Source organism: Phyllobates terribilis, unplaced genomic scaffold, assembly GCF_046119375.1.
Source record: "Phyllobates terribilis strain yellow unplaced genomic scaffold, ASM4611937v1 Scaffold_7__3_contigs__length_470593459, whole genome shotgun sequence".
Taxonomy (NCBI): Eukaryota; Metazoa; Chordata; class Amphibia; order Anura; family Dendrobatidae; genus Phyllobates; species Phyllobates terribilis.
The window spans coordinates 42275624-42297105 of NW_027362767.1; the positions used below are offsets into that span (position 1 = coordinate 42275624).

The following is a 21482-nucleotide window of genomic DNA, read 5'->3' on the forward strand; positions in this document are numbered from 1 at the left end:
AAGCTGGCGGAAGAATCTCGCCACCCTTTTTTTGAACATCTCCCACCACTCTGACTTACTACTACAAAGATCCAGTAAGGGTACCTGGCTTTGAAGAAAATCCTCAAAAGACTGTCTTATCTCTGCTTCTTCCAAGAGAGACGAATTGAGCCTCCAAAAGCCTCTTCCCATCCGAGGGGTCTCTGTAACATTCAGAGAAAACAAAATCAAACAGTGATCGGAGAACTCCACCTCAACAACAGATACTGCTGAAGAGATGGCTTCCTCCTTTAAATAAAATCTGTCTATCCTGGACCTACAGTTACCTCTATGATAGGTGAATCCCTCGTGGCCTGGGGTGTGCCAGATGTGGACATCCACCAAGCGAGCCTCACTAGCTATACTATTAAGGGCGACGCTATCATAAGTCAGCTTGTCTTTGGAACCTCCTCTAACCCGGGGCCTCGTGACAGTGTTGAAGTCCCCTCCAAAAACGACCTGCCGACTCGTAAAAAGGTAGGGCTTGATCCTCATAAAGAGACACTTCCGGTCCCACTTAGATTGGGGACCATAGATGTTAATGAGCCGAAGCTCCTGTCCCTTCATGAGGACATCTAATATCAGGCACCTCCCCATTTCTAACTCAATAACTCATCAGCATTCTACCGGTGCGGCAAAAAGGACCGCCACTCCGCTATATGGCTCAGCCGCAAGAGACCAATAGGAGGGCCCGAGTCTCCACTCCCTCTTAGCTATAAACACCTCTGCCATATTTGGCAGTCTGGTCTCTTGCAAAAAGAAAATGTCAGCTTCAACCCGGCTGAGAAAATCAAAGGCCGCAAATCTAGCCATATTTGACTTAATGCTGGCGACATTAATGGACGCCAGCGTCAACGGAGTGGGTACCGCCATTATTGGTGATTGAGTTAGATGGCTTTCTTCTTCCCACTCCCCTTATCCTCTGCCTCAGACGAGGAATCCTTCCCCCTCTTTAATGACACAGAGGTGTCCATTACCACATTTTTACTTCTTTTTTCGTCCTCGTCTCCGGACTCTGGACCAGTCCCTCCCCCCCCCCCCCCCCCCCAAGTACCTTGCATCCCCAGGAGAAGGAGACTCGGCGCCCCCTGTAAGCTCCGCCGAAGCCGGAGCCTCACCCTCTGCCTCCTCCTCAGAGGAAGAGATGTTATCAAGGGCTTGGAACCGGTTAGAAAGACCAACCAGAGGGGAGTCAGTTTTACCTTCCTTAGGTACCTTGGTCAGAGCGGGAGAAGATGTTTTATCTCCCTTCTTTCTCTTCTTTTTGATGCCGAGCTTACGCTTGTCCTCTAGCCACCTCTTATTATCCTCATCCATACTTTCATAATGGGAGGATTCTGAGGCAGAGGCGGTTTCCTCCCTGTGGATCCTCCTGACCTCCTCATCCAACTCATCATCCCTCGGGGCCTCAGCAGCAAGACTGGCATCCAGGACAGGGGCCGCCCCGGTAGTCTGGGGCTCACCCCTCTCCCTCTCCTGTCTGCGCTTGTCTAGACGGCTCAGCTGGGCAGGCGTCTTTTTATTGTTTTTCTTCCCTGGCCCCTCAGCTCCCCCACCCCTGCTAGTCCCCTCCCCAGCAGAATCGGCCTCACGACTTTCTCCCACCGTGGTCTCGACTGCATTAGCGAAGGAGCGAGGACAACGGCTGAATGGGTGACCTAACTCACCACACAGGTGGCACCAAATCTCCACACAAGAGGCAGCAAGATGGCCGACACCCCCACACAACGCACATTTCTGCACGGTGCAGTTTGCACTGAAGTGTGTGGGATCGCCGCACCTGTGACAGAGCTTCGGTTGCCCCTGGTAGAAGACCAGGATACGATCCCTACCCAGGAAGGCAGATGATGGAATGTGGGCAACCGTACCACCTGAACGCTTAAGTTTTACCATAAACGTCCAGGCCCCTGACAAGATACCAAAGTCGTCACGGTTTGTCTTTGGCATCTCCACCACCTCTCCAAACCGACCAAGCCACGTCATGATGTCATAACAAGAAAGCGACTCGTTACGAGTCATCACGGTCACTTTCTTGATTTGGTTTTGGCGAGACACTGCCTGAACGGCAAAGTCTCGCCAGCCGGGCTCATTTTTTGCTAACTCATAATTCGTCCAGAAGAGCTCAAGCCCCTCCAGCCGAACAAAGCGGACATCAAACTCAGGCGTGGAATAGGAATGTATCAAGGCGTAGATGTCAATAGCTTTGAAGCCCATCCTCAGCAGGATCTCCACAACTTTAGACCTTGGAGGACATGCATCACTGCCCCTCCACCGAAGACGGACCACATTCCTACGCACACTGCCTGGCCCGGCTGTTGGGAGGGACCACACTGTATCCCCCCCTTTTTGCTTTCGGAAGGCCCCGAGGCCATGCCGCTCTATCGAGAAGGATAGATCAACCTCTCGACCCTCTACCATTAGTGATCTCTCCCCCTTCTTTAGAGCCTCCAGAAGGCGCCGTTGCTACATGCTGTCCCCAAAGCCCGGAGACGAGGAAGAGGAGGATGCCCTATTTACCCCGGCGGTGACATTGGCATGTCTGGACAGGTGTTGCCACCACCAGGGGGGCAACCGGACCAGTGACTACATCAGCCCCAACAGCATCACCATTACCCACCTCCATCTCACCCTCCACCAAACCAGCAACCACACCACTAGACAATGAATTATCCTCATTCACCCACACCACCACATTCATTCCTGCTGGACCAGTAACAATGGTGGATGACATTTTGACCTCAGCATCATCAGGCACAAGGGGCTCAGTCACCTCCATAGAACTGGAGGCGACCTCACCCCTGGTCTTATGTGTGCCCTCCACATCATCAGTCGGTAATTTCCGCTGTTTTGCATTTGTAGAGATGCGCCGCTGATCTTTAGCATCAGGATCTTCCTGACCAGTGGCGCCAACACAAAATAACACTTTCGTGGGAGGACTGGAACTCTCAGCCCCCTCACACTGCCGCCGCTTCCCAACTAAGTGATCAGCGGCAACAGCATTCAGGAGGCGCCGAGGCTACCGGATCTGCCTCTGGCACCGGGCTGCTCCCGCCTCCCACTGAGGAACGCACCACAGCATCGTCGCCTGACCGAACGCCCGCCGCCTGGCCGCCCTCACTGTTCAGCCTCGCGGCTGATGCACCTCCTGCTGCGTCCCCGCTACTACAAGCAGAGACGGAGCTCTGTGCCTCACTACCACGCTGTGTAATCTCCCCACGCCTTTGCACCGGATCCACAGCAGAACCTGGGCTGGGCTGGGCAAAGGGGCTTATACAGCGAGCTGAGCCTGCCGCCGACTCATTGGGTACAGGGAGGGGGGGCATATATGTATCTTACCGCTTCCTACAGCTTTGGCTTGACCTTCTTAGCCTTTTTCTGGCCCCCAGGTGCCTCTTCTGGTAGATCGTCACCAAGATGGAAGTTTTGGAGGCACACTGGGGACTCCAGGAGCTTTATCTCGGCCATTAGCGCCCCTCCCTGGCCGCTGCTGTCACTGTCCTCCCCAGAGCCTGCAGAACTGCAACCGGATGTCATTGTCGCCTGTCCTGCAGGGAGCTCGCTACACGTGGCCTGCGGGTGACTTTGCAGGCTGCCAGGTGGGGCTTGCTGCTGGTCATCATCACTCTCATCATCCACCTGGCTCTCAGGCTGCAGCCCCATCTGCCTTTGCTCTCTGGTATCAGCCATTTCTCTGTAGCGGTCTTCATTTATCAGCTTTTCCTTAAAAGGACCACTCTGCTCCCTGATGGTGGCTTTCCTTAGTTCCAGCAGATGAATCTCACTGGTGAGCCTCTTTACCTCTGCCTGGAGTTTAGCCTTCCTCGATTTGGAGGCACCTGCAGCTTTGGCGCTTGTGCAGCGCAGCTCCTCCCGAAGTCTCCTGACAAGCTTACTGGCATCTTCATACTCACGGAGGTGGATCATGACCCGGGAGGCATAGGTGGACACAGACTCCCGGGGTCCCTGCAGCCCCCAACCCCCCTCAGTGGGGTCAGCCTCACCTCCGTGAGCACTCAGCTTTCCTCCGGAAGGAGCACCATCATGCGTGCTGTCAGACTGCTCCTCCATGCTGGAAGCCTTGCGGCTTCTAGGAGTCTCCACAGTCCCGGGGGAGTAGGAGACTCTCACCCCCGAGTCCTCCGATGTGCAGGTTGGTTGCTGGTTTCTCCTGCTCCCCGCCAGCCTGGTTCGGGAAGCAGAAGCCTGGGACTTGACTCCATCCCTCATCCCAGGAAACCCACTCCCTCCCTGGGTAGGAGAGAGAGCAGATCCCCAGGTGGAGAGGTGTTGGTTCTCAGGAGAGCTGGAGCACACAGCAGGATCTGCAGCCACCACACCCGCAATCACCACAGTGAGCAACAGCTGATCAGAGCTGCACTCACTGTTCTGCTGGTGCAGTCACTGTGTACATACATTACATTACTGATCCTGAGTTACATCCTGTATTATCCCCCAGAGCTGCACTATTCTGCAGGTGCAGTCACTGTATACATGTATTTTGCAGTTTGATGACACATTCTTCACAGTATACAGCATTTTGAATGCAGCTCAGGAGGTGACTGGAGAATAAAACTTGACCTGTAGATGGTAAATTAACTTAAAGGGGCGGTGCAGTGGTGGAGATCCCGTCTAGTACTTATAGGTACAGGAACGGTTTGCTGACCCGTTACTGTCGATGCAGGAAGTCCCAGTATCCGTCCATCAATCTCTTCCCATCCTCCATACTGTTTGTCAGCAGTGCAAGGGTTAAAGGAGGAGACAATCAGACGTCAGGTGAAGAGATATTAGTACCTGGCGCCATGTTGTTCTCCTGATGTGCTGATTTCCTCTGACGTCCCATAATTTGCTCCTGGACGCTTACGACGCCGGGCGTCCGAACACGTGGAGCCTATTAAAGGCCGATTGTGCGTGATGCCTCTTCCACCATACACACTGCTTACTGTCCGAACAGAAATTACCAGCAGAAAGACAGAGGCCGCAGTCGTTTCGGAGGTAAAAAGAAGGCAGAGCTCTGATTGGATAAAATGGAAGCTGCGCTTTGATTGGTTGCTCTGGTCAAAAAGAAAAAAAAAAGCTGAGCTCTGACTGGTTTCTATGGGCATAGAGTTCTGGGGAATGAGGCCTAATAAGAGTCATCCTGTACAAACTGCACAATGTGAACGGGGGCCGTATACAAGTGTAACATTACATCCAGAAGATTATTCGTACACGTGTGCGACATTAACCCTTTCCCGGTAGATGACGTACTGTTTGTCACACAGCAGATGTACGGAGCATGCTCCGGAGCTAAGCCTGCACCATACACTGCGAACGCCATCTGTATTACACAGCCAGCATCTATTAGCCACCTAAATGCCACCATCAATCTCTGACTAGCAGCATTTTGAGGCACATGTTCACAGGTTACCCATGGGTCGCCATATCAGTACTCCCGTGAATAAGGTCACCACAATAAATAGCCAAGAAAACATCTTTTGTGCCACAAAAATGGTATGAATAAAAAACGTCAGCTCACCATGCAAAAAAGCCCTCACATCAACGGGAAATAAAGCTGCAGGTCTCAGAAAATGGCAAACTTTTTTTTGTTTGTTTCAGCCCCCCCCCCCAAAAAAAAAAAAAAAAAAAAAAAAAGATTACTGTACAACGTTGGCACCTCTGTGATCTCACTGCCCTGGAGGACCACGCTCCAAAGAAGGGGAGGGGAAAAAAACAAAGGGCAAAAGCAAAAATTGTCCTCAGTGAGAAGGGGTTAATGAGTCTTCAGTGTTTGCAGCTTCTAGCAGGTGCTCCCCTGAACCATGTTGTCGCAGGCCACTATCGCAGGTGCTCCTCTGTACCGTGTTGACGCGGGCCACTATCACAGATGCTCCTCTGTACAGTGTTGTCGCGGGCCACTATCGCAGGTGCTCCCCTGAACCGTGTTGTCATGGGCCACTATCACAGGTGCTCCTCTGTGCCGTGTTGTCGTGGGCCGTTATCGCAGGTGCTCCTCTGTACCGTGTTGTCGCGGGCCACTATTGCAGGTGCTCCTCTGTACCGTGTTGTCGCGGGCCACTATCGCAGGTGCTCCTCTGTACCGTGTTGTCGCGGGCCACTATCGAAGGTGCTCCTCTGTACCGTGCTGTCGCAGGTCACTATCGCAGGTGCTCCTCTGTACCGTGTTGTCGCGGGCCACTATCGCAGGTGCTCCTCTGTACCGTGTTGTCGTGGGCCACTATCGCAGGTGCTCCTCTGTACCGTGTTGTCACGGGCCACTAGCGCAGGTGCTCCTCTGTACCGTGTTGTCGCGGGCCACTATCGCAGGTGCTCCTCTGTACCGTGTTGTCGCGGGCCGCTATCACAGGTGCTCGCCGGTATCATGCTGTCGCGGGCCTCTATGGCACGTGCTCCTCTGTACTGTGTTGTCGCGGGCCGCTATCGCAGGTGCTCCCCTGAACCATGTTGTCGCAGGCCGCTATGGCACGTGCTCCTCTGTACCATGTTGTCACGCGCCGCTATTGCAGGTGCTCCTCTGTACCCTAATTGTCGCAGGCCGCTATCGCAGGTGCTCCTCTATTTAGGGTCATTCTGATACTACAGCTTTCCACATTGAACCCAGATGATGGCGCTCCAGCCTCTACGTCACTGTCCGCACAGTGGAAACAAGTAATTGGAGGATTCCAATACTGGATAAAATCCATTCTGACCTGTGTGTCGTGTTGTCGCGGGCCGCTATCGCAGGCGCTCCTCTGTGCCGTGTTGTCGCGGGCCGCTATCGCAGGCGCTCCTCTGTGCCATGTTGTCGCGGGCCGCTATCGCAGGCGCTCCTCTGTGCCACGTTGTCGCGGGCCGCTATCGCAGGCACTCCTCTGTGCCACGTTGTCGCGGGCTGCTATCGCAGGCGCTCCTCTGTGCCGTGTTGTCGTGGGCCGCTATCGCAGGCGCTCCTCTGTGCCGTGTTGTCGCGGGCCGCTATCGCAGGTGCTCCTCTGTGCCACGTTGTCGTGGGCTGCTATCGCAGGCGCTCCTCTGTGCCACGTTGTCGCGGGCCGCTATCGCAGGCGCTCCTCTGTGCCACGTTGTCGCGGGCTGCTATCGCAGGCGCTCCTCTGTGCCGTGTTGTCGTGGGCCGCTATCGCAGGCGCTCCTCTGTGCCGTGTTGTCGCGGGCCGCTATCGCAGGCGCTCCTCTGTGCCACGTTGTCGCGGGCTGCTATCGCAGGCGCTCCTCTGTGCCATGTTGTCGCGGGCCGCTATCGCAGGCGCTCCTCTGTGCCATGTTGTCGCGGGCCGCTATCGCAGGCGCCCCTCTGTGCCACGTTGTCGCGGGGCGCTATCGCAGGCGCTCCTCTGTGCCACGTTGTCGTGGGCCGCTATCGCAGGCGCTCCTCTGTGCCACGTTGTCGCGGGCCGCTATCGCAGGCGCTCCTCTATTTAGGATCATTCTGACACTATAGCTTTCCACATTGCACCCAGATGATGGCGCTCCAGCCTCTACGTCACTGTCCGCACAGTGGGAATAAGTAACTGGAGGATCCCAATACTGGATACAATCCGTTGTGACCTGTGGGAAAGGTTTTCTTTTTTCCGTCTGCTGCAGTCAGTTCATTATTTTGGCCAGAAAACAGTGGAATTGTGGAGCTACAAGTTGGGTGTCATGGATTGGAAAAACAGGGCCGTTCTCTTCCAAGAACAGCGCCACCCCTAACCACAGGCTGCATTTGGTATTGCAAATCAGCACCGTTCACTTCTGTGGAGCTAAACGGCAATGGGAGACTACAGATGAACAGGGGGTTTCTGGAAGCATGCACCCCTGCAATTTCTAATCCTGTCACTCAAAACTTCATATTTTGTCTGGTCCACTGGTAAAAGTATTGAATATAAGCCTGATGAGAGATGTAGTAGATCCAGTCATGATAATTTTTAACTCTTACAGGATGAAGCCTGTAAACAGTAGCAACGACGTATCGACGGACGCCTTAGATTTCGACCGAATGAAGCAAGTGAGTACAAGCAGTGGACGTCCTCAGTCACCTTAAGTTTTCGGTTTCTCACCATTTGCAAGATCTCTGCTTGCTTTCAGGAAAATTAAGTTCTTGATTACCTCCAGAGGCTAAAAATTTGTACTGGCCTAGTACTTTTCACGGCTGGCTGTTTGTTACAGTGGTATCTAGTCAAGAGAACCCTGCAAGCCCTAAAAAGTACAAATATACTGAAACTGTAGGGGGCAACAGAGAGCTACAGGATTCCAGATCCTGAACAATCACCTCGCATGTAAATATTTGTATATAGGTTTCTATTTTTCAATGGAAATGGATACCTCTTGGCAAAGCTTTCTGACTTTTCTATAGGATGCACTTTAAAGTAATTTTTTAACATACATTACTGTTTGTTTTTTTAAAGGAAATACTAGAGGAAGTTGTTAGAGAGCTACATAAAGTCAAAGAAGAAATTATCGATGGTAAGTGCATCTTTACTAGACTTTTTCTCTAATCACACCATTCGAAACCTTGCAATATTCATGTTGACCACTAGATGTCACCAGCAGTCAAACTTCTGACTTGTAAATCAAGACAACTTCACTTACAGCCTGCAGTAAAGACTAGATATTATTACATCAACCAAATGTTTTAGCGTTGTAAAGGGAATTTTGCCAAATCATTTCCCTACAACTGTTCCAAGTGCAGCATTAATTTTCTCCAGGGAAATGATGGAGCCCGAGGCTGTCACTTTTATATACTTATTTATTTACTTATTCAGGTCCCTATAGAAGTCAGTGGGGTCTATCAGATGATGATCATCCATAATTTTCAGAATCTGGCAATCAGTATATTTTTTATTTTTATACTATCAAGATGGAACATAAAACTAGAAATGTTTTTTATATGGACTTTGTGATCCTTGAAGCTTTTGGGTGTCAGCGTAAAATCTCCTTCAGGGCCCAACAATTATCACATATTTTTGTATTAAGTCCCTCATACACATTAGATAGTGATCGGCCGAACAAAATCAGACAAACCGGATCCTTAACTCTAACAATCAATTGTCCAGGGCCCCCATACACATTAGACTGTCGTCCGAATCCATCGATATTGAAGGGTTCGGCTGACGTTTGTCTATTGTGTATGGTGGGGCCTTTAGTCTTCTCAAATGGACCAAAGGACCTTTTGGGCGTCCCATAGACTCATGAGACAGATACTCCCTTCCTTTTTGGAGGTAAATGCCTCCTAATAAATGTAGAAATAAATGAGTTAACCTGCGCTGCCGTCGAAAGAGGATGAAGAGACCGGAATCCAAGGAATGCGGTTTAATTGACAACGCGTTTCCAAGTTTGAAACTTCATCAACAGGATAAATTACAACCGTGTTTTGTCCTGATGAAGTTCCAAACTTCGAAACGCGTTGTCAATTAAACCGCATTACTTGGATTCCCGTATCCTCATCTTTCGACGGCAGTGCAGGTTAACCCATTTGTTTCTGTTTGTTCCTTGACTTCTCCTCATGGGTCTGCAGCAGCCGTTAGCCACTTCAACGGTTGTGTGAACACAACCCGAGTAGGTGAGCAGTTTTATACACACTTTTTTACCCAGATAAGACCCTATTGCACTTTTTTAAATTCTCTAGTTTTATAATTATCCTAATAAATGTAGGGATATCTAGGGTTGTGCACCAATAAGTTAAACATGGGTGGCCTAGATTTTCACTAATTTATGCAACTTTTTTGTGATATTTTTGGCTACACCCAATTTTTAAAAAGTTGTCAAAAAAATATCACAAAAAAATTGCTTAAAGCTTTTAAAAAAAAATTCTCCCCCTTTCTTAGTGTTTATAGAACCTAGAATGACCTGATTATTGCATTGCTAGAGCCAAGATAAGCAGGGAGAACAGTGATCGCACTAATCAGCCTACGTTTCTCCTCTTGTTTTTCAGCTATCAGGCAGGAACTGAGCAGAATTAGTACAACATAATAATGGAAGGAGAGGTCCGGTTCGGGAATGTACAGTGGAGTCCAAGCAGGGCTGATGATTGGCGTGTTCAGATGGTCACTGAATTAAAGGGGACTGCACCTGCACTCTGTTCCTATCCCCGTAGCAGACACACTTTGAAGCTTGCAGCCTTGGATTTTGCTTTAAGTCTTACCATGAAAGAAAAAAAAAATAATAATTTTATTCAAAACATTTGACATTTGGGGATTTTATTTTTTAGACTTCATCTGACTTTGCACACCGAGATTCGTCAGCCTTTCTTCTTTTTTGTATGATATATTTGCTTATTTAAATGTATTATTTTTCATTTAGTAGTAGTTACGGAAAAAAATAATAATAATAAGAGAAATGTGAGCTATTTGCTTTATTAGGATGACCTCAGAGTAATTTATCCGGTAGTCTGCTGTGTTAGGACCCTTTCTTGCCAACCGAATTTTATTGCAAATATCACGAAGGAACCAGACACAAAAAAAAATAAAAAATCGTATGGTGACAAAAAAAATAAAAAAAAACCTTCCACCTCATCACAATATTACGATGGTACATCAGTGCACCAGTAGCTGTATTCATATTGGTAATAAATTGTTTATTGTCCAGACTGAAGAATTTTGCTGATGATTTTTTTTGGTGGGGAGGTGGTAAAGGGGCAGCCTTTGACTTAGAGGTGAGGCTCACTAAAGGAGTTGGCCCATTTTAGACAAGCCTTTAAAGGGGCCTCTGATCCACACAGGAACTGATCAGCTAATCATTATCCCACCTGCTGGAGAAGTGAGGCATTACACCATACTAATGGAAATGTATTAGACAGATGGCGCAATCTTCATTTTAGTCCAAAATATGTAAAAAGAAAACCCCTGAAGGTGTCCATATCCTTTAAGAGAAGAACGCGCGACTTTGCAGGGAATGCCCACTGAGCTCTGAACTTGCAGGTCCATAAGCAGTGGTAAGGGGGTCTTAAAAGCAGAAAACACAAGTACCCTGTACCTGCAGACGTATATTACGGACCCCGTTTATTACGACCCCCACTTTATGAGCAGGGAAACAAAGAAGCTGTGAAAGCAAGTCAATGGAAGGGCTGAAAAGATGTCCACAAAATAGAAAAAAAAAAGCTATTTCATGCATTGCTTTAATGGATTTACAAAAATGGCCAACAATTGCCTCACAAGATAGAAAAAAAAAAAGGATAACAACTTTAAAGAGGAATGTTAACAAAATAAGCTTCAGAATTAAAAACAAAAGAAAAAAACAACAAAGCAGTGTCCCCTGAAGCAGATTCCACTTCAAAAACCTGTTTTTGACAGCCAGAAAGAAAAAAAACATTGTGTTGACATAGCGTGTTTTTTTTTCTGAACGGTTTTGCGTTGATTTAGATCACCACTGACCACATTAAAGTAGAACTGAACTTTTTTTTTAACTGAATTTTTATTGAATTTCCAAAAGTAAATTTACAAAATTACAACACAAAACTCAAAATAATAAAAAAATTAATACAGTTTTATTAAACATTCTATTAGCAACAATGAATGAACTAAACTCTAAAGAGTCTTATTGGTTACATAAAATTGAACTGAACTTTGATGTGGTCATAAATCAGCAAAAAGGAGCTCAGAAAAAGACAGATAAAAGTTATAAACTGTCAGAAGGAGCTCGCTGACAGATTCGGAGTTAACTGATTCTGCAGCTATCATTTCAGGGAAATAAGCGTGTGAAAGCAAAACTTTGCAAAATTTGTGAAAAAAATTGCCTCCACAAAAGCATTCGTATCTTGGAAAGAGAAGAAAGAGGTGGAAATGCCCATTGAGCTGAGCTCTGAACTTGCAGGTCCACAAGCATCGTGTGGAAACAAAAGCAGCAATACGGCCAACACCACAAGTAGAGCCTCACCAGAAATGCAAATCTGGGTCTAAAAAGACGACAAAGATGCACAAACCCTTTAAATACTAAGAACCTTTAAGAAAGGCTCCATTAACAAAGTAACGCAAAGTTTCGGAGAGATGGTGTAAAAAAAAAAGTGAATATGTGGCCATGGCTTGTTTATTTATTGGTAGTGGTACATGAGGACACGCACATCCCATGTGTTAAAGGGGTATTTTATTGTTATAAAAGGCACAGGCTTTTCTAATAATTAGGGGGGGGGGGGGTGATGCCATCTTTAGTGCCCGAGTCCCAAAGACACCACTACCAAAAAATAGTACACTGAAAGGCCTGGAATACAAGGACGACCTCGGGTCCATATGTCCTAGTAAGACCGGAACAAAGGGTTCTCCATGTGGGATCTGCGGCATGTCCGGACCTAAGAACAAGCACGGATCAGGAGAAAACAGCAGATATTTATTATCACACGCAGCCTCTGCACAGTGTCACACGTCAGCCTGAAAGGCCGCACATAAAATGTTCTGTCCGTGATCGGAGAGGAGCGCTATCCGGTGCTGACGAGCTTGCATTCTCTTTTTATCCTTGAATAAGGTCCAATTTCTTCATGGAAAATGAAATCCCAGAGAACCCGGACCCAAGACTGGTGCTGAGGGAGACTGTCATAATACTCGGAAGCGATCTGCCGTACCTGCGCGACACAAACAGAGAGCTCAGCCCTTGTACAGCAGATGGCGGAAATAAGCGGGATAAAGCACAGTATACACCAAGGAGATCTGTAGGACTGGATAATATAGGGTGGCCATACACACTAGGTGACCGCCTGGCGAGCCTGCTAATTTCAGTATGACCACCGACCATCTAATGTCTGCTGGGTGAGACATGTTGGATTTCAACATGCCCAATCCTTTGTTCCTGCAAAAGATAAGTCGCCCCTTAAGATGTCTGGTAGCAGCCTACTCTCCTCTCCCTAATGAACACAAGCAGGTGTAAGGTCAACGTCAGATGAACCCAACAATTTCCACAAACTGGGCAATCATCTGTTCTGTGTGGGGGTGTTTTACCTATTGGAGCGGACATACTAAATTTTAACATGCCCAATCTTCTGTCAGCGAGACAGATAAGCTGCCAGCAGTGTTTTCTTGTGGCCTTTCCCTACTGAGGTCGTACCAAACATGCATGTGTATGATGATGGCCAACTTAGGTGTATGGCAAGCTTTAAAGAGCCAATTGTGCAATTTATGAGAGCCAAGGAAGCCAGGTTGCCAGCCATACACTTAGATAGATGGGAAACAGCAACCCCCCCCTTCCAAATCTTCCCCCATACACATGCACACTTCCTTTGGCTGAGCATGAATATGCTCTTGATAGAAAAGAGTAATAATTCACGGCCAAACATCTTCAAAGAGAATAATGGATCGGACATGTTGAAATCCAACATGTCCAACCCTTCTTTCCCAGTCAACACTGTCAACCATATGCATAAAGCAGTCGGCCAAGTATAAAATAGGCTGCTGCCAGGCATCATCAACAATGAAAACAAAGTATCAGGCATATTACAATGCAACATGCCCAATCCTTTTACCCTCAACATCTCTCTGTAGGATGAATTAGCACCTCTCCATATACATAAGGTAGTTGGATGAGAAAACATGAAGCGGTAAGTGAGGACTGGGCATATTAAAATCCAACATGTCTGACTCTCTTACCCTCTCTTGGGGGGTGGGGGGTTCGGCACATCCCTTTACACATCGGATGACTTTTCTCTGATGCATATGGGACCAACTCAAGATCCTTCACTTTTGTGGATCACTCAGGGCTTCAGTTTTGGAGTTGGAGACCACAGGTCTAAATGTCGAGCACCTACCAGGGGCAGCCGGCTTCCAGGAACGCTGGGAAAGTCGTGATGCTCCGTGTGGTAGCCGACGTTAAAGGTGATTAAATTCAGACATCCGTAGTAGGAATAAGTCTCGTGTCCCTTCATAAACATGTAATGTTCTGCAATAAAGTGTCCAGAGATGGGGTGAAAGCCCAAGCAGAAGACCGAGCCGGCCAGCAGGTAGACCACAGGCTTCAGGCCAAACGCTTGGTACAGTAAGAAGTCAGCGGAGAACTGGACCAGGGCGTTGCAGATCTCCATCCTGCTGATGGGTTTGGGGTTCACATACAACGGCCGTAAGACGTAGAAGAGCGGCTGTAGGATCAGCCACAAGAGTTTCCGGACCGGGGTGCAGAAGAACCATCCTTCGAACTCCGTCGGTATATCCACATCCAGGTGGTCTCCTCCCAGATAGCGGTGGTGATCGATGTGATATTTTTTAAAGGACGAGGAGTACGGCATGCCAATGGGCAAGTTGGCAACGACTGCAAACCACCGGTTCCACTTTGCCTGCCGGTTACCGAAGGCCACGTTGTGGGAGATGTCGTGGATGGCCAACGTCAAAGAGTGATTCACGCACCCGCCAAATGCATACGCCCAGAATAAAACCCATTTCCAAGACAAGTCTCTGACTAGATGACAGACCAGGAGCTGAGAAGCCACCATCGTCAACACCACCCATTTCAGATGATGGTCCGGTCCCATGAGAGACTTGATTTCTGGATATTTGGCTACAAGAAAAGAAAAAAAAAAAATGTTTCTAAATAATTTCCCAAATAAAATGTCAGAGACAATAAATCAAATATTCAACTACAGAATGAAATTAACTTGTTTAGGTCAAAATAACTAAAAAATTGACCAGACTTGAAGGGTTTGTGGTTGTAATATTCTAGCTACCAGGATAGGTGCACGATGCCCGTCAATCATTCATGCGTCAAGGCGGGTATGTGAAAACGAGGGGTCATCAGCGCTGTTCACAACACCCTTCTGCACCCTAAACATATCATTAAAGTGTAACTCTAAATAAACTTGACATGTTTTTGACTACTCTGCATCTCAGCTGAGAGGCAGACTCCAGCGATCTGTCACTCGCTGAGCAGATGGCTGTAATTTCAATACAATCAGTGTTTTATCAGCAGGAGATTATTACTGCAGGACTAGGTGTCCTGTGCCAAACAGTCCAGTTAATCAGTGTAACCCCACCCCCCACCACTGATTGGCAGCTTGCTCACAATGCACAGTGTACACAGGAAGCAGACAATCAGGGATGTGGGCGGGGTTATACACAACTCAGCATTCTGCACTCTGCTACATCTACAGCAGGAAAAAACAGGGATTCTATCAAAACTGCACCAAACAGCTCAGTAAGTGACACATCTCTGGAATCAGGGTCTTAGCCCCTACATCATGAGGCTATCAGATTCCATAGGAAAAACCTGCTGGCAGATTCCCTGGGTTGAAGGTCACAGAACTGGAATGCTGCATCATAACACAATGAAGTGGATGTGATCGGAATGCGACTTAGGTTTCACGGTCTCCGCAACACAAATGGTAAAAAGTCTAGTAAAATTGGATTTCTTCAAACTTATAGGGAATATTCAGCTTTTTTTTGGGGTTGGAGGAGCCGAGACCAGGATTCCAGCGATATATCACTTACTGGGCTGCTTGCTGTCATTTTGATACAAGCACAGTTTTCTCTGCTGCAGATCAGAATGCTGAGCAGTGTATAACCCCGCCCACACCACTGATTGGCCACTTCCTGAGTACAATGTATCAGTGCTGGGGGTGAGGTTGGACCAAGAGGCACCAGACACCTAGTGCTGTAGTGATAATCTCCTCATGATAAAACTCTGATTTTATTGACAACACAGCCAAGTATGCGAATCAGGGTCTCTGCCCCTACATCATCCTGCTCTCAGATCATATAGCAAAAACCAGCAGCTGACAGATTCCCTTTAAAGGGTAATTCTCAAAAAGCAAAGCATGCGTTAAATCCATAAGGGAATAAATTGCTGATTTCTGGGAAGTCCGACTGCTATGGATAGGGGATCATTTTATGCGCACCAGGGCCGCCGCAGACAGCGCGCACCAGGGCCGCCGCAGACCGCGCGCACCAGGGCCGCCGCAGACCGCGCGCACCAGGGCCGCCGCAGACCGCGCGCACCAGGGCCGCCGCAGACCGCGCGCACCAGGGCCGCCGCAGACCGCGCGCACCAGGGCCGCCGCAGACCGCGCGCACCAGGGCCGGACTGGGTCAAAAAAGCAGCTCTGCCACACAAACCCCACCAGCCCACATACTATTAGAGTATTTGCACACGGTCGGTATTGGCAGTGCTTTGAACGTAGTATACTTTATGCTGCGTCCAAAGCGCTGCACGCAGGTGGATCCGCATGTGTTCATTGAACTATGCGGATTCACTGCATCCTATACATTGCACGGATATAAATTTCTCTTACGGAAACTAGCATCTCCGCAAGAGAAATTGACATGCTGCGATCTGGAAAGACGCGCCACATGTCCGTGTCCGTGGGTGCACGGAGACGCATAGTGGACATGGGATTTCTACAAATCCCATCCACTATGCTGTAACATCTGGCCGCTGCGGATTGCATGCAGCACAAGTGCGCTGCGTACAATCCGCAGCAATTACTGATCGTGTGCACGTACCCTAACACTCATTACCCCCGATCAGTGAATTTTGCTTTACTTTGTCGTGCCCCTCACTCTCCTAAAAGGAGTTATTTGAAGAGCGGCATGTGAATGGCGCCACAGTGCGTATGATCGGCCACAGCTCCATTTACATGGTGCTCTACAGAGCTCCTATTCTCTGGATCATGGGGGTCCCAACAGTCGGATCTCCAGCGATTGGACAGTTATCCCCTATCCAGAGCAGAGGGGATTACTTGGGAAAATCAATTTAAACAGGTTTTCCAATATTTATTTTTATTAGGCCATAGTAATATTGAAAATACTAAACCAATATTGACGCCTCTCCGACAACAGGACTGGAGAAGTGGTACTGTGCAGTGTATATATACACAGGACAGGAGGAGTGGTACTGTGCAGTGCATATATACAGGACAGGAGGAGTGGTACTGTGCAGTGCATATATACAGGACAGGAGGAGTGGTACTGTGCAGTGTATATATACAGGACAGGAGGAGTGGTGCTGTGCAGTGTATATACACAGGACAGGAGGAGTGGTGCTGTGCAGTGTATATACACAGGACAGGAGGAGTGGTACTGTGCAGTGCATATATACAGGACAGGAGGAGTGGCACTGTGCAGTGTATATATACAGGACAGGAGGAGTGGCACTGTGCAGTGTATATACACAGGACAGGAGGAGTGGTACTGTGCAGTGCATATATACAGGACAGGAGGAGTGGCACTGTGCAGTGTATATATACACAGGACAGGAGGAGTGGCACTGTGCAGTGTATATATACAGGACAGGAGGAGTGGTACTGTGCAGTTTATATATACAGGACAGGTGGAGTGGTACTGTGCAGTTTATATATACAGGACAGGAGGAGTGGTGCTGTGCAGTTTATATATACAGGACAGGAGGAGGAGTGGTGCTGTGCAGTGTATACATACACAGGACAGGAGGAGTGGTACTGTGCAGTTTATATATACAGGACAGGAGAAGTGGCACTGTGCAGTGTATCGACAGGAGAAGTGGTACTGTGCAGTTTATATATACAGGACAGGAGGAGTTGTGCTGTGCAGTGTATATATACAGGACAGGAGAAGTGGTACTGTGCAGTTTATATATACAGGACAGGAGGAGTTGTGCTGTGCAGTGTATATATACAGGACAGGAGGAGTGGTGCTGTGCAGTTTATATATACAGGACAGGAGGAGTGGTACTGTGCAGTTTATATATACAGGACAGGAGGAGTGGTGCTGTGCAGTGTATATATACAGGACAGGAGGAGTGGTGCTGTGCAGTGTATATATACACAGGACAGGAGGAGTGGCACTGTGCAGTGCATATATACAGGACAGGAGGAGTGGCACTGTGCAGTGTATATATACAAGACAGGAGGAGTGGTACTGTGCAGTGTATATATACAGGACAGGAGGAGTGGTACTGTGCAGTGTATACATACAGGACAGGTGGAGTGGTACTGTGCAGTTTATATATACAGGACAGGAGAAGTGGTACTGTGCAGTGTATCGACAGGAGAAGTGGTACTGTGCAGTTTATATATACAGGACAGGAGGAGTGGTGCGGTGCAGTGTATATATACAGGACAGGAGGAGTGGTACTGTGCAGTGCATATATACAGGACAGGAGGAGTGGTGCTGTGCAGTTTATATATACAGGACAGGAGGAGTGGTACTGTGCAGTTTATATATACAGGAGAGGAGGAGTGGTACTGTGCAGTTTATATATACAGGAGAGGAGGAGTGGTACTGTGCAGTGTATATATACAGGAGAGGAGGAGTGGTACTGTGCAGTGTATATATACAGGAGAGGAGGAGTGGTACTGTGCAGTGTATATATACAGGAGAGGAGGAGTGGTACTGTGCAGTGTATATATACATGAGAGGAGGAGTGGTACTGTGCAGTGTATATATACAGGAGAGGAGGAGTGGTACTGTGCAGTGTATATATACAGGAGAGGAGGAGTGGTACTGTGCAGTGTATATACACAGGAGAAGAGGAGTGGTACTGTGCAGTGTATATATACACAGGAGAAGAGGAGTGGTACTGTGCAGTGTATATATACAAAAGAAGAGGAGTGGTACTGTGCAGTCAGGGCCGGCTCCAGGTTTTCGTGAGCCCTGGGCAAAAGTCTCAGTGGGCCCCTTTAACACGTAAGACGATTCATGATGCACAGGTACGGCTGAGAAATATATCTATTAGTACAATGCTGAAGATTTCACTTCTTACATTACATGAGTGATATCTATTGTAAATTTTACAAAAGCTCAGAAACCGGCGAATCCTCGCAGTGTATAGTGCAGGCCAGACAGTATAGTCCTCCATGCAGAATACCGGCCCCCATATAACGCTCCATGCAGAATACCGGCCCCCATATAACGCTCCATGCAGAATACCGGCCCCCATATAACGCTCCATGCAGAATACCGGCCCCCATATAACGCTCCATGCAGAATACCGGCCCCCATATAACGCTCCATGCAGAATACCGGCCCCCATATAACGCTCCATGCAGAATACCGGCCCCCATATAACGCTCCATGCAGAATACCGGCCCCCATATAACGCTGCATGCAGAATACCGGCCCCCATATAACGCTGCATGCAGAATACCGGCCCCCATATAACGCTGCATGCAGAATACCGGCCCCCATATAACGCTGCATGCAGAATACCGGCCCCCATATAACGCTCCATGCAGAATACCGGCCCCCATATAACGCTGCATGCAGAATACCGGCCCCCATATAACGCTCCATGCAGAATACCGGCCCCCATATAACGCTCCATGCAGAATACCGGCCCCCATATAACGCTCCATGCAGAATACCGGCCCCCATATAACGCTGCATGCAGAATACCGGCCCCCATATAACGCTCCATGCAGAATACCGGCCCCCATATAACGCTCCATGCAGAATACCGGCCCCCATATAACGCTCCATGCAGAATACCGGCCCCCATATAACGCTCCATGCAGAATACCGGCCCCCATATAACGCTCCATGCAGAATACCGGCCCCCATATAACGCTCCATACAGAATACTGGCCCCCATATAACGCTCCATGCTGAATACTGGCCCCCATATAACGCTCCATACAGAATACTGGCCCCCATATAACGCTCCATGCTGAATACTGGCCCCCATATAACGCTCCATACAGGATACTGGTCCCAATATAACTGTTATGATCTGCAACAGGTACTAAGGAAAGAAGGGGAAAGCTTTCCCTACAGTAAGACTAAGCTGAATCCCTACGATGTAGCGGACAAAAAGGTACTAGAGGTCCCAAAAGGACCAAGCGAACTGACAGATAGGCATAGAAGCACCTGGCTAGCAAAACAGTCAAACACTGAAGTCCAGCACAGCCAGAAGGGCGGAGCTGGAATATAAAGGCAGATGGTCACGTGACCGCAAAACACAAGATGGAAAAAACAAACAGTAGGGTTCTAACAGTACCCCCTCTTTTAAGAGGATCCCCCGGATCCTCCAGGCCCAGGCCTATCCGGAAACCTCTTGTGGAAAACTCTAACAAGCCTAGGAGCAGAGACATCATCCGTCCTTACCCAGGAGTTGTCTTCGGGACCGAAACCCTTCCAGGAGACGAGATACTGTAATCTCCCTCTATGCCATCTAGAATTCAAGATACGAGAAATTTCATATTCGCCATCTTCCACCACAGGAGGAACTGTGACAGTGGCGTCCCTATCAGATATGTCAGCCTTTTTCAACAAAAGACGGCTGTCTCCCAGTACAACAAAAAAAAGAACACCCAGCAGAGGAGGATGTATGATTGTTAAGAGCAAATTCTGCGAGAGGCAGAAACTCAGACCACCCCTCTTGATTGTCTGCCACAAAACAACGCAAAAACTGTTCTACATCCTGGTTCTTTCTTTCAGTCTGTCCATTAGACTCAGGATGATAACCAGACGAAAATGACAAATGGACTCCCAACCGGTCACAAAAAGCACGCCAAAAGCGAGCCACAAACTGAGGTCCTCTATCAGAAACAATATCCGTGGGAACGCCATGGAGCTTGACAATCTCCTTAACAAACATCTTAGCAAGTGTCTTGGCGCAGGGCAACTTAATGAATGGAACCAAATGACACATCTTACTAAAACGGTCCACGACCACCCAGATGGCAGTAAAACCCTCGGACACGGGCAGATCAGTAATAAAATCCATTGTGAGATGCGTCCAAGGCGTACTAGGAACCTCCAGAGGGCAAAGCAACCCCGCAGCAGGAGTATGTGAAGCCTTTGATCTAGCAAACACAGTACATTGACGCACCCACTTGAAGACTTCCTTCTGCCATCCAGGCCACCAAAAACTGAGACCGATAAGTCTCTTAGCCTCAGAAATTCCTGGATGACCTGCCATCCGAGACTCATGATACTTCACAAACAAATCTCTCCTAAAGGTTCTAGGCACGAACAACCTCCCATGGGGAGTGTTAGATGGAGCATCATCTTCAGCTTTCAGAGTCCCATTCTCCAAAACGGAGTCCAATGCCGCCACCACAACCCCTTTCTGTAAAATGCTCTCCTCCTCCTCGGCACCGACTGTAGGAGAGAAGCTGCGAGATAAAGCATCGGCTTTAACATTCTTAGTACCAGGGATATAGATAACAGAAAAATGAAACCGAGAAAAAAAAAAGTGCCCACCTAGCTTGACGGGCATTCAAGCGCTTGGCAGCATCCAGATAGATCAAATTCTTATGATCTGTGAAAACCTGAATAGGAAATCTAGCGTCTTCCAAAAAATGACGCCAATGTTCAAACGCGAGTTTAATAGCCAGCAACTCCCGATTTCCAACATCATAATTCAATTTGGTTTCGAAATTTTTTCGAAAAGTAGGCACAAGGATGTACTCCATTCCTGTTCTCCTGAGACAAAACTGCTCCGACCCCCACCGATGAAGCATCGACCTCGACCAAAAAAGGATTGGTCTCATCAGGCTGCATAAGGATAGGGGCAGAACTGAACCTCTCTTTGAGATACTCAAACGCTTCTATGGCCTCAGTAGTCCACTGGGCCGTATTCGCACCTTTCCTGGTGAGATCGGTTAG

The 21482-nt window shown here is 48.3% G+C and overlaps 2 protein-coding genes across 6 annotated transcripts in view; one reads left to right on the forward strand and one right to left on the reverse strand.

The window, feature by feature from the left end:
- Positions 1 to 10582, forward strand: part of EVL (Enah/Vasp-like) — a 157775-nt gene extending 147193 nt beyond the window's left edge. For 4 of the 5 annotated variants that reach the window (XM_073638430.1, XM_073638426.1, XM_073638429.1 and 1 more), the window contains exons 12-14: positions 7933 to 7999; positions 8400 to 8457; positions 9926 to 10582. In XM_073638430.1, coding sequence (XP_073494531.1) covers positions 7933 to 7999; positions 8400 to 8457; positions 9926 to 9963 — 163 coding nt within the window. In that variant the 3' untranslated portion in view covers positions 9964 to 10582. The remainder of the gene's footprint in view (positions 1 to 7932; positions 8000 to 8399; positions 8458 to 9925) is intronic. The other variant, XM_073638432.1, reaches the window with a different exon arrangement.
- Positions 10583 to 11384: 802 nt separating this feature from the next.
- DEGS2 (delta 4-desaturase, sphingolipid 2) overlaps positions 11385 to 21482 on the reverse strand; it is a 28687-nt gene continuing 18589 nt past the window's right edge. Inside the window, exons 2-3 of the mRNA XM_073638433.1 lie at positions 13721 to 14463; positions 11385 to 12544 (exon numbers count right to left, since the gene is read on the reverse strand). Of these exons, the coding sequence (XP_073494534.1) occupies positions 12401 to 12544; positions 13721 to 14463 (887 nt within the window). The 3' untranslated portion in view covers positions 11385 to 12400. The remainder of the gene's footprint in view (positions 12545 to 13720; positions 14464 to 21482) is intronic.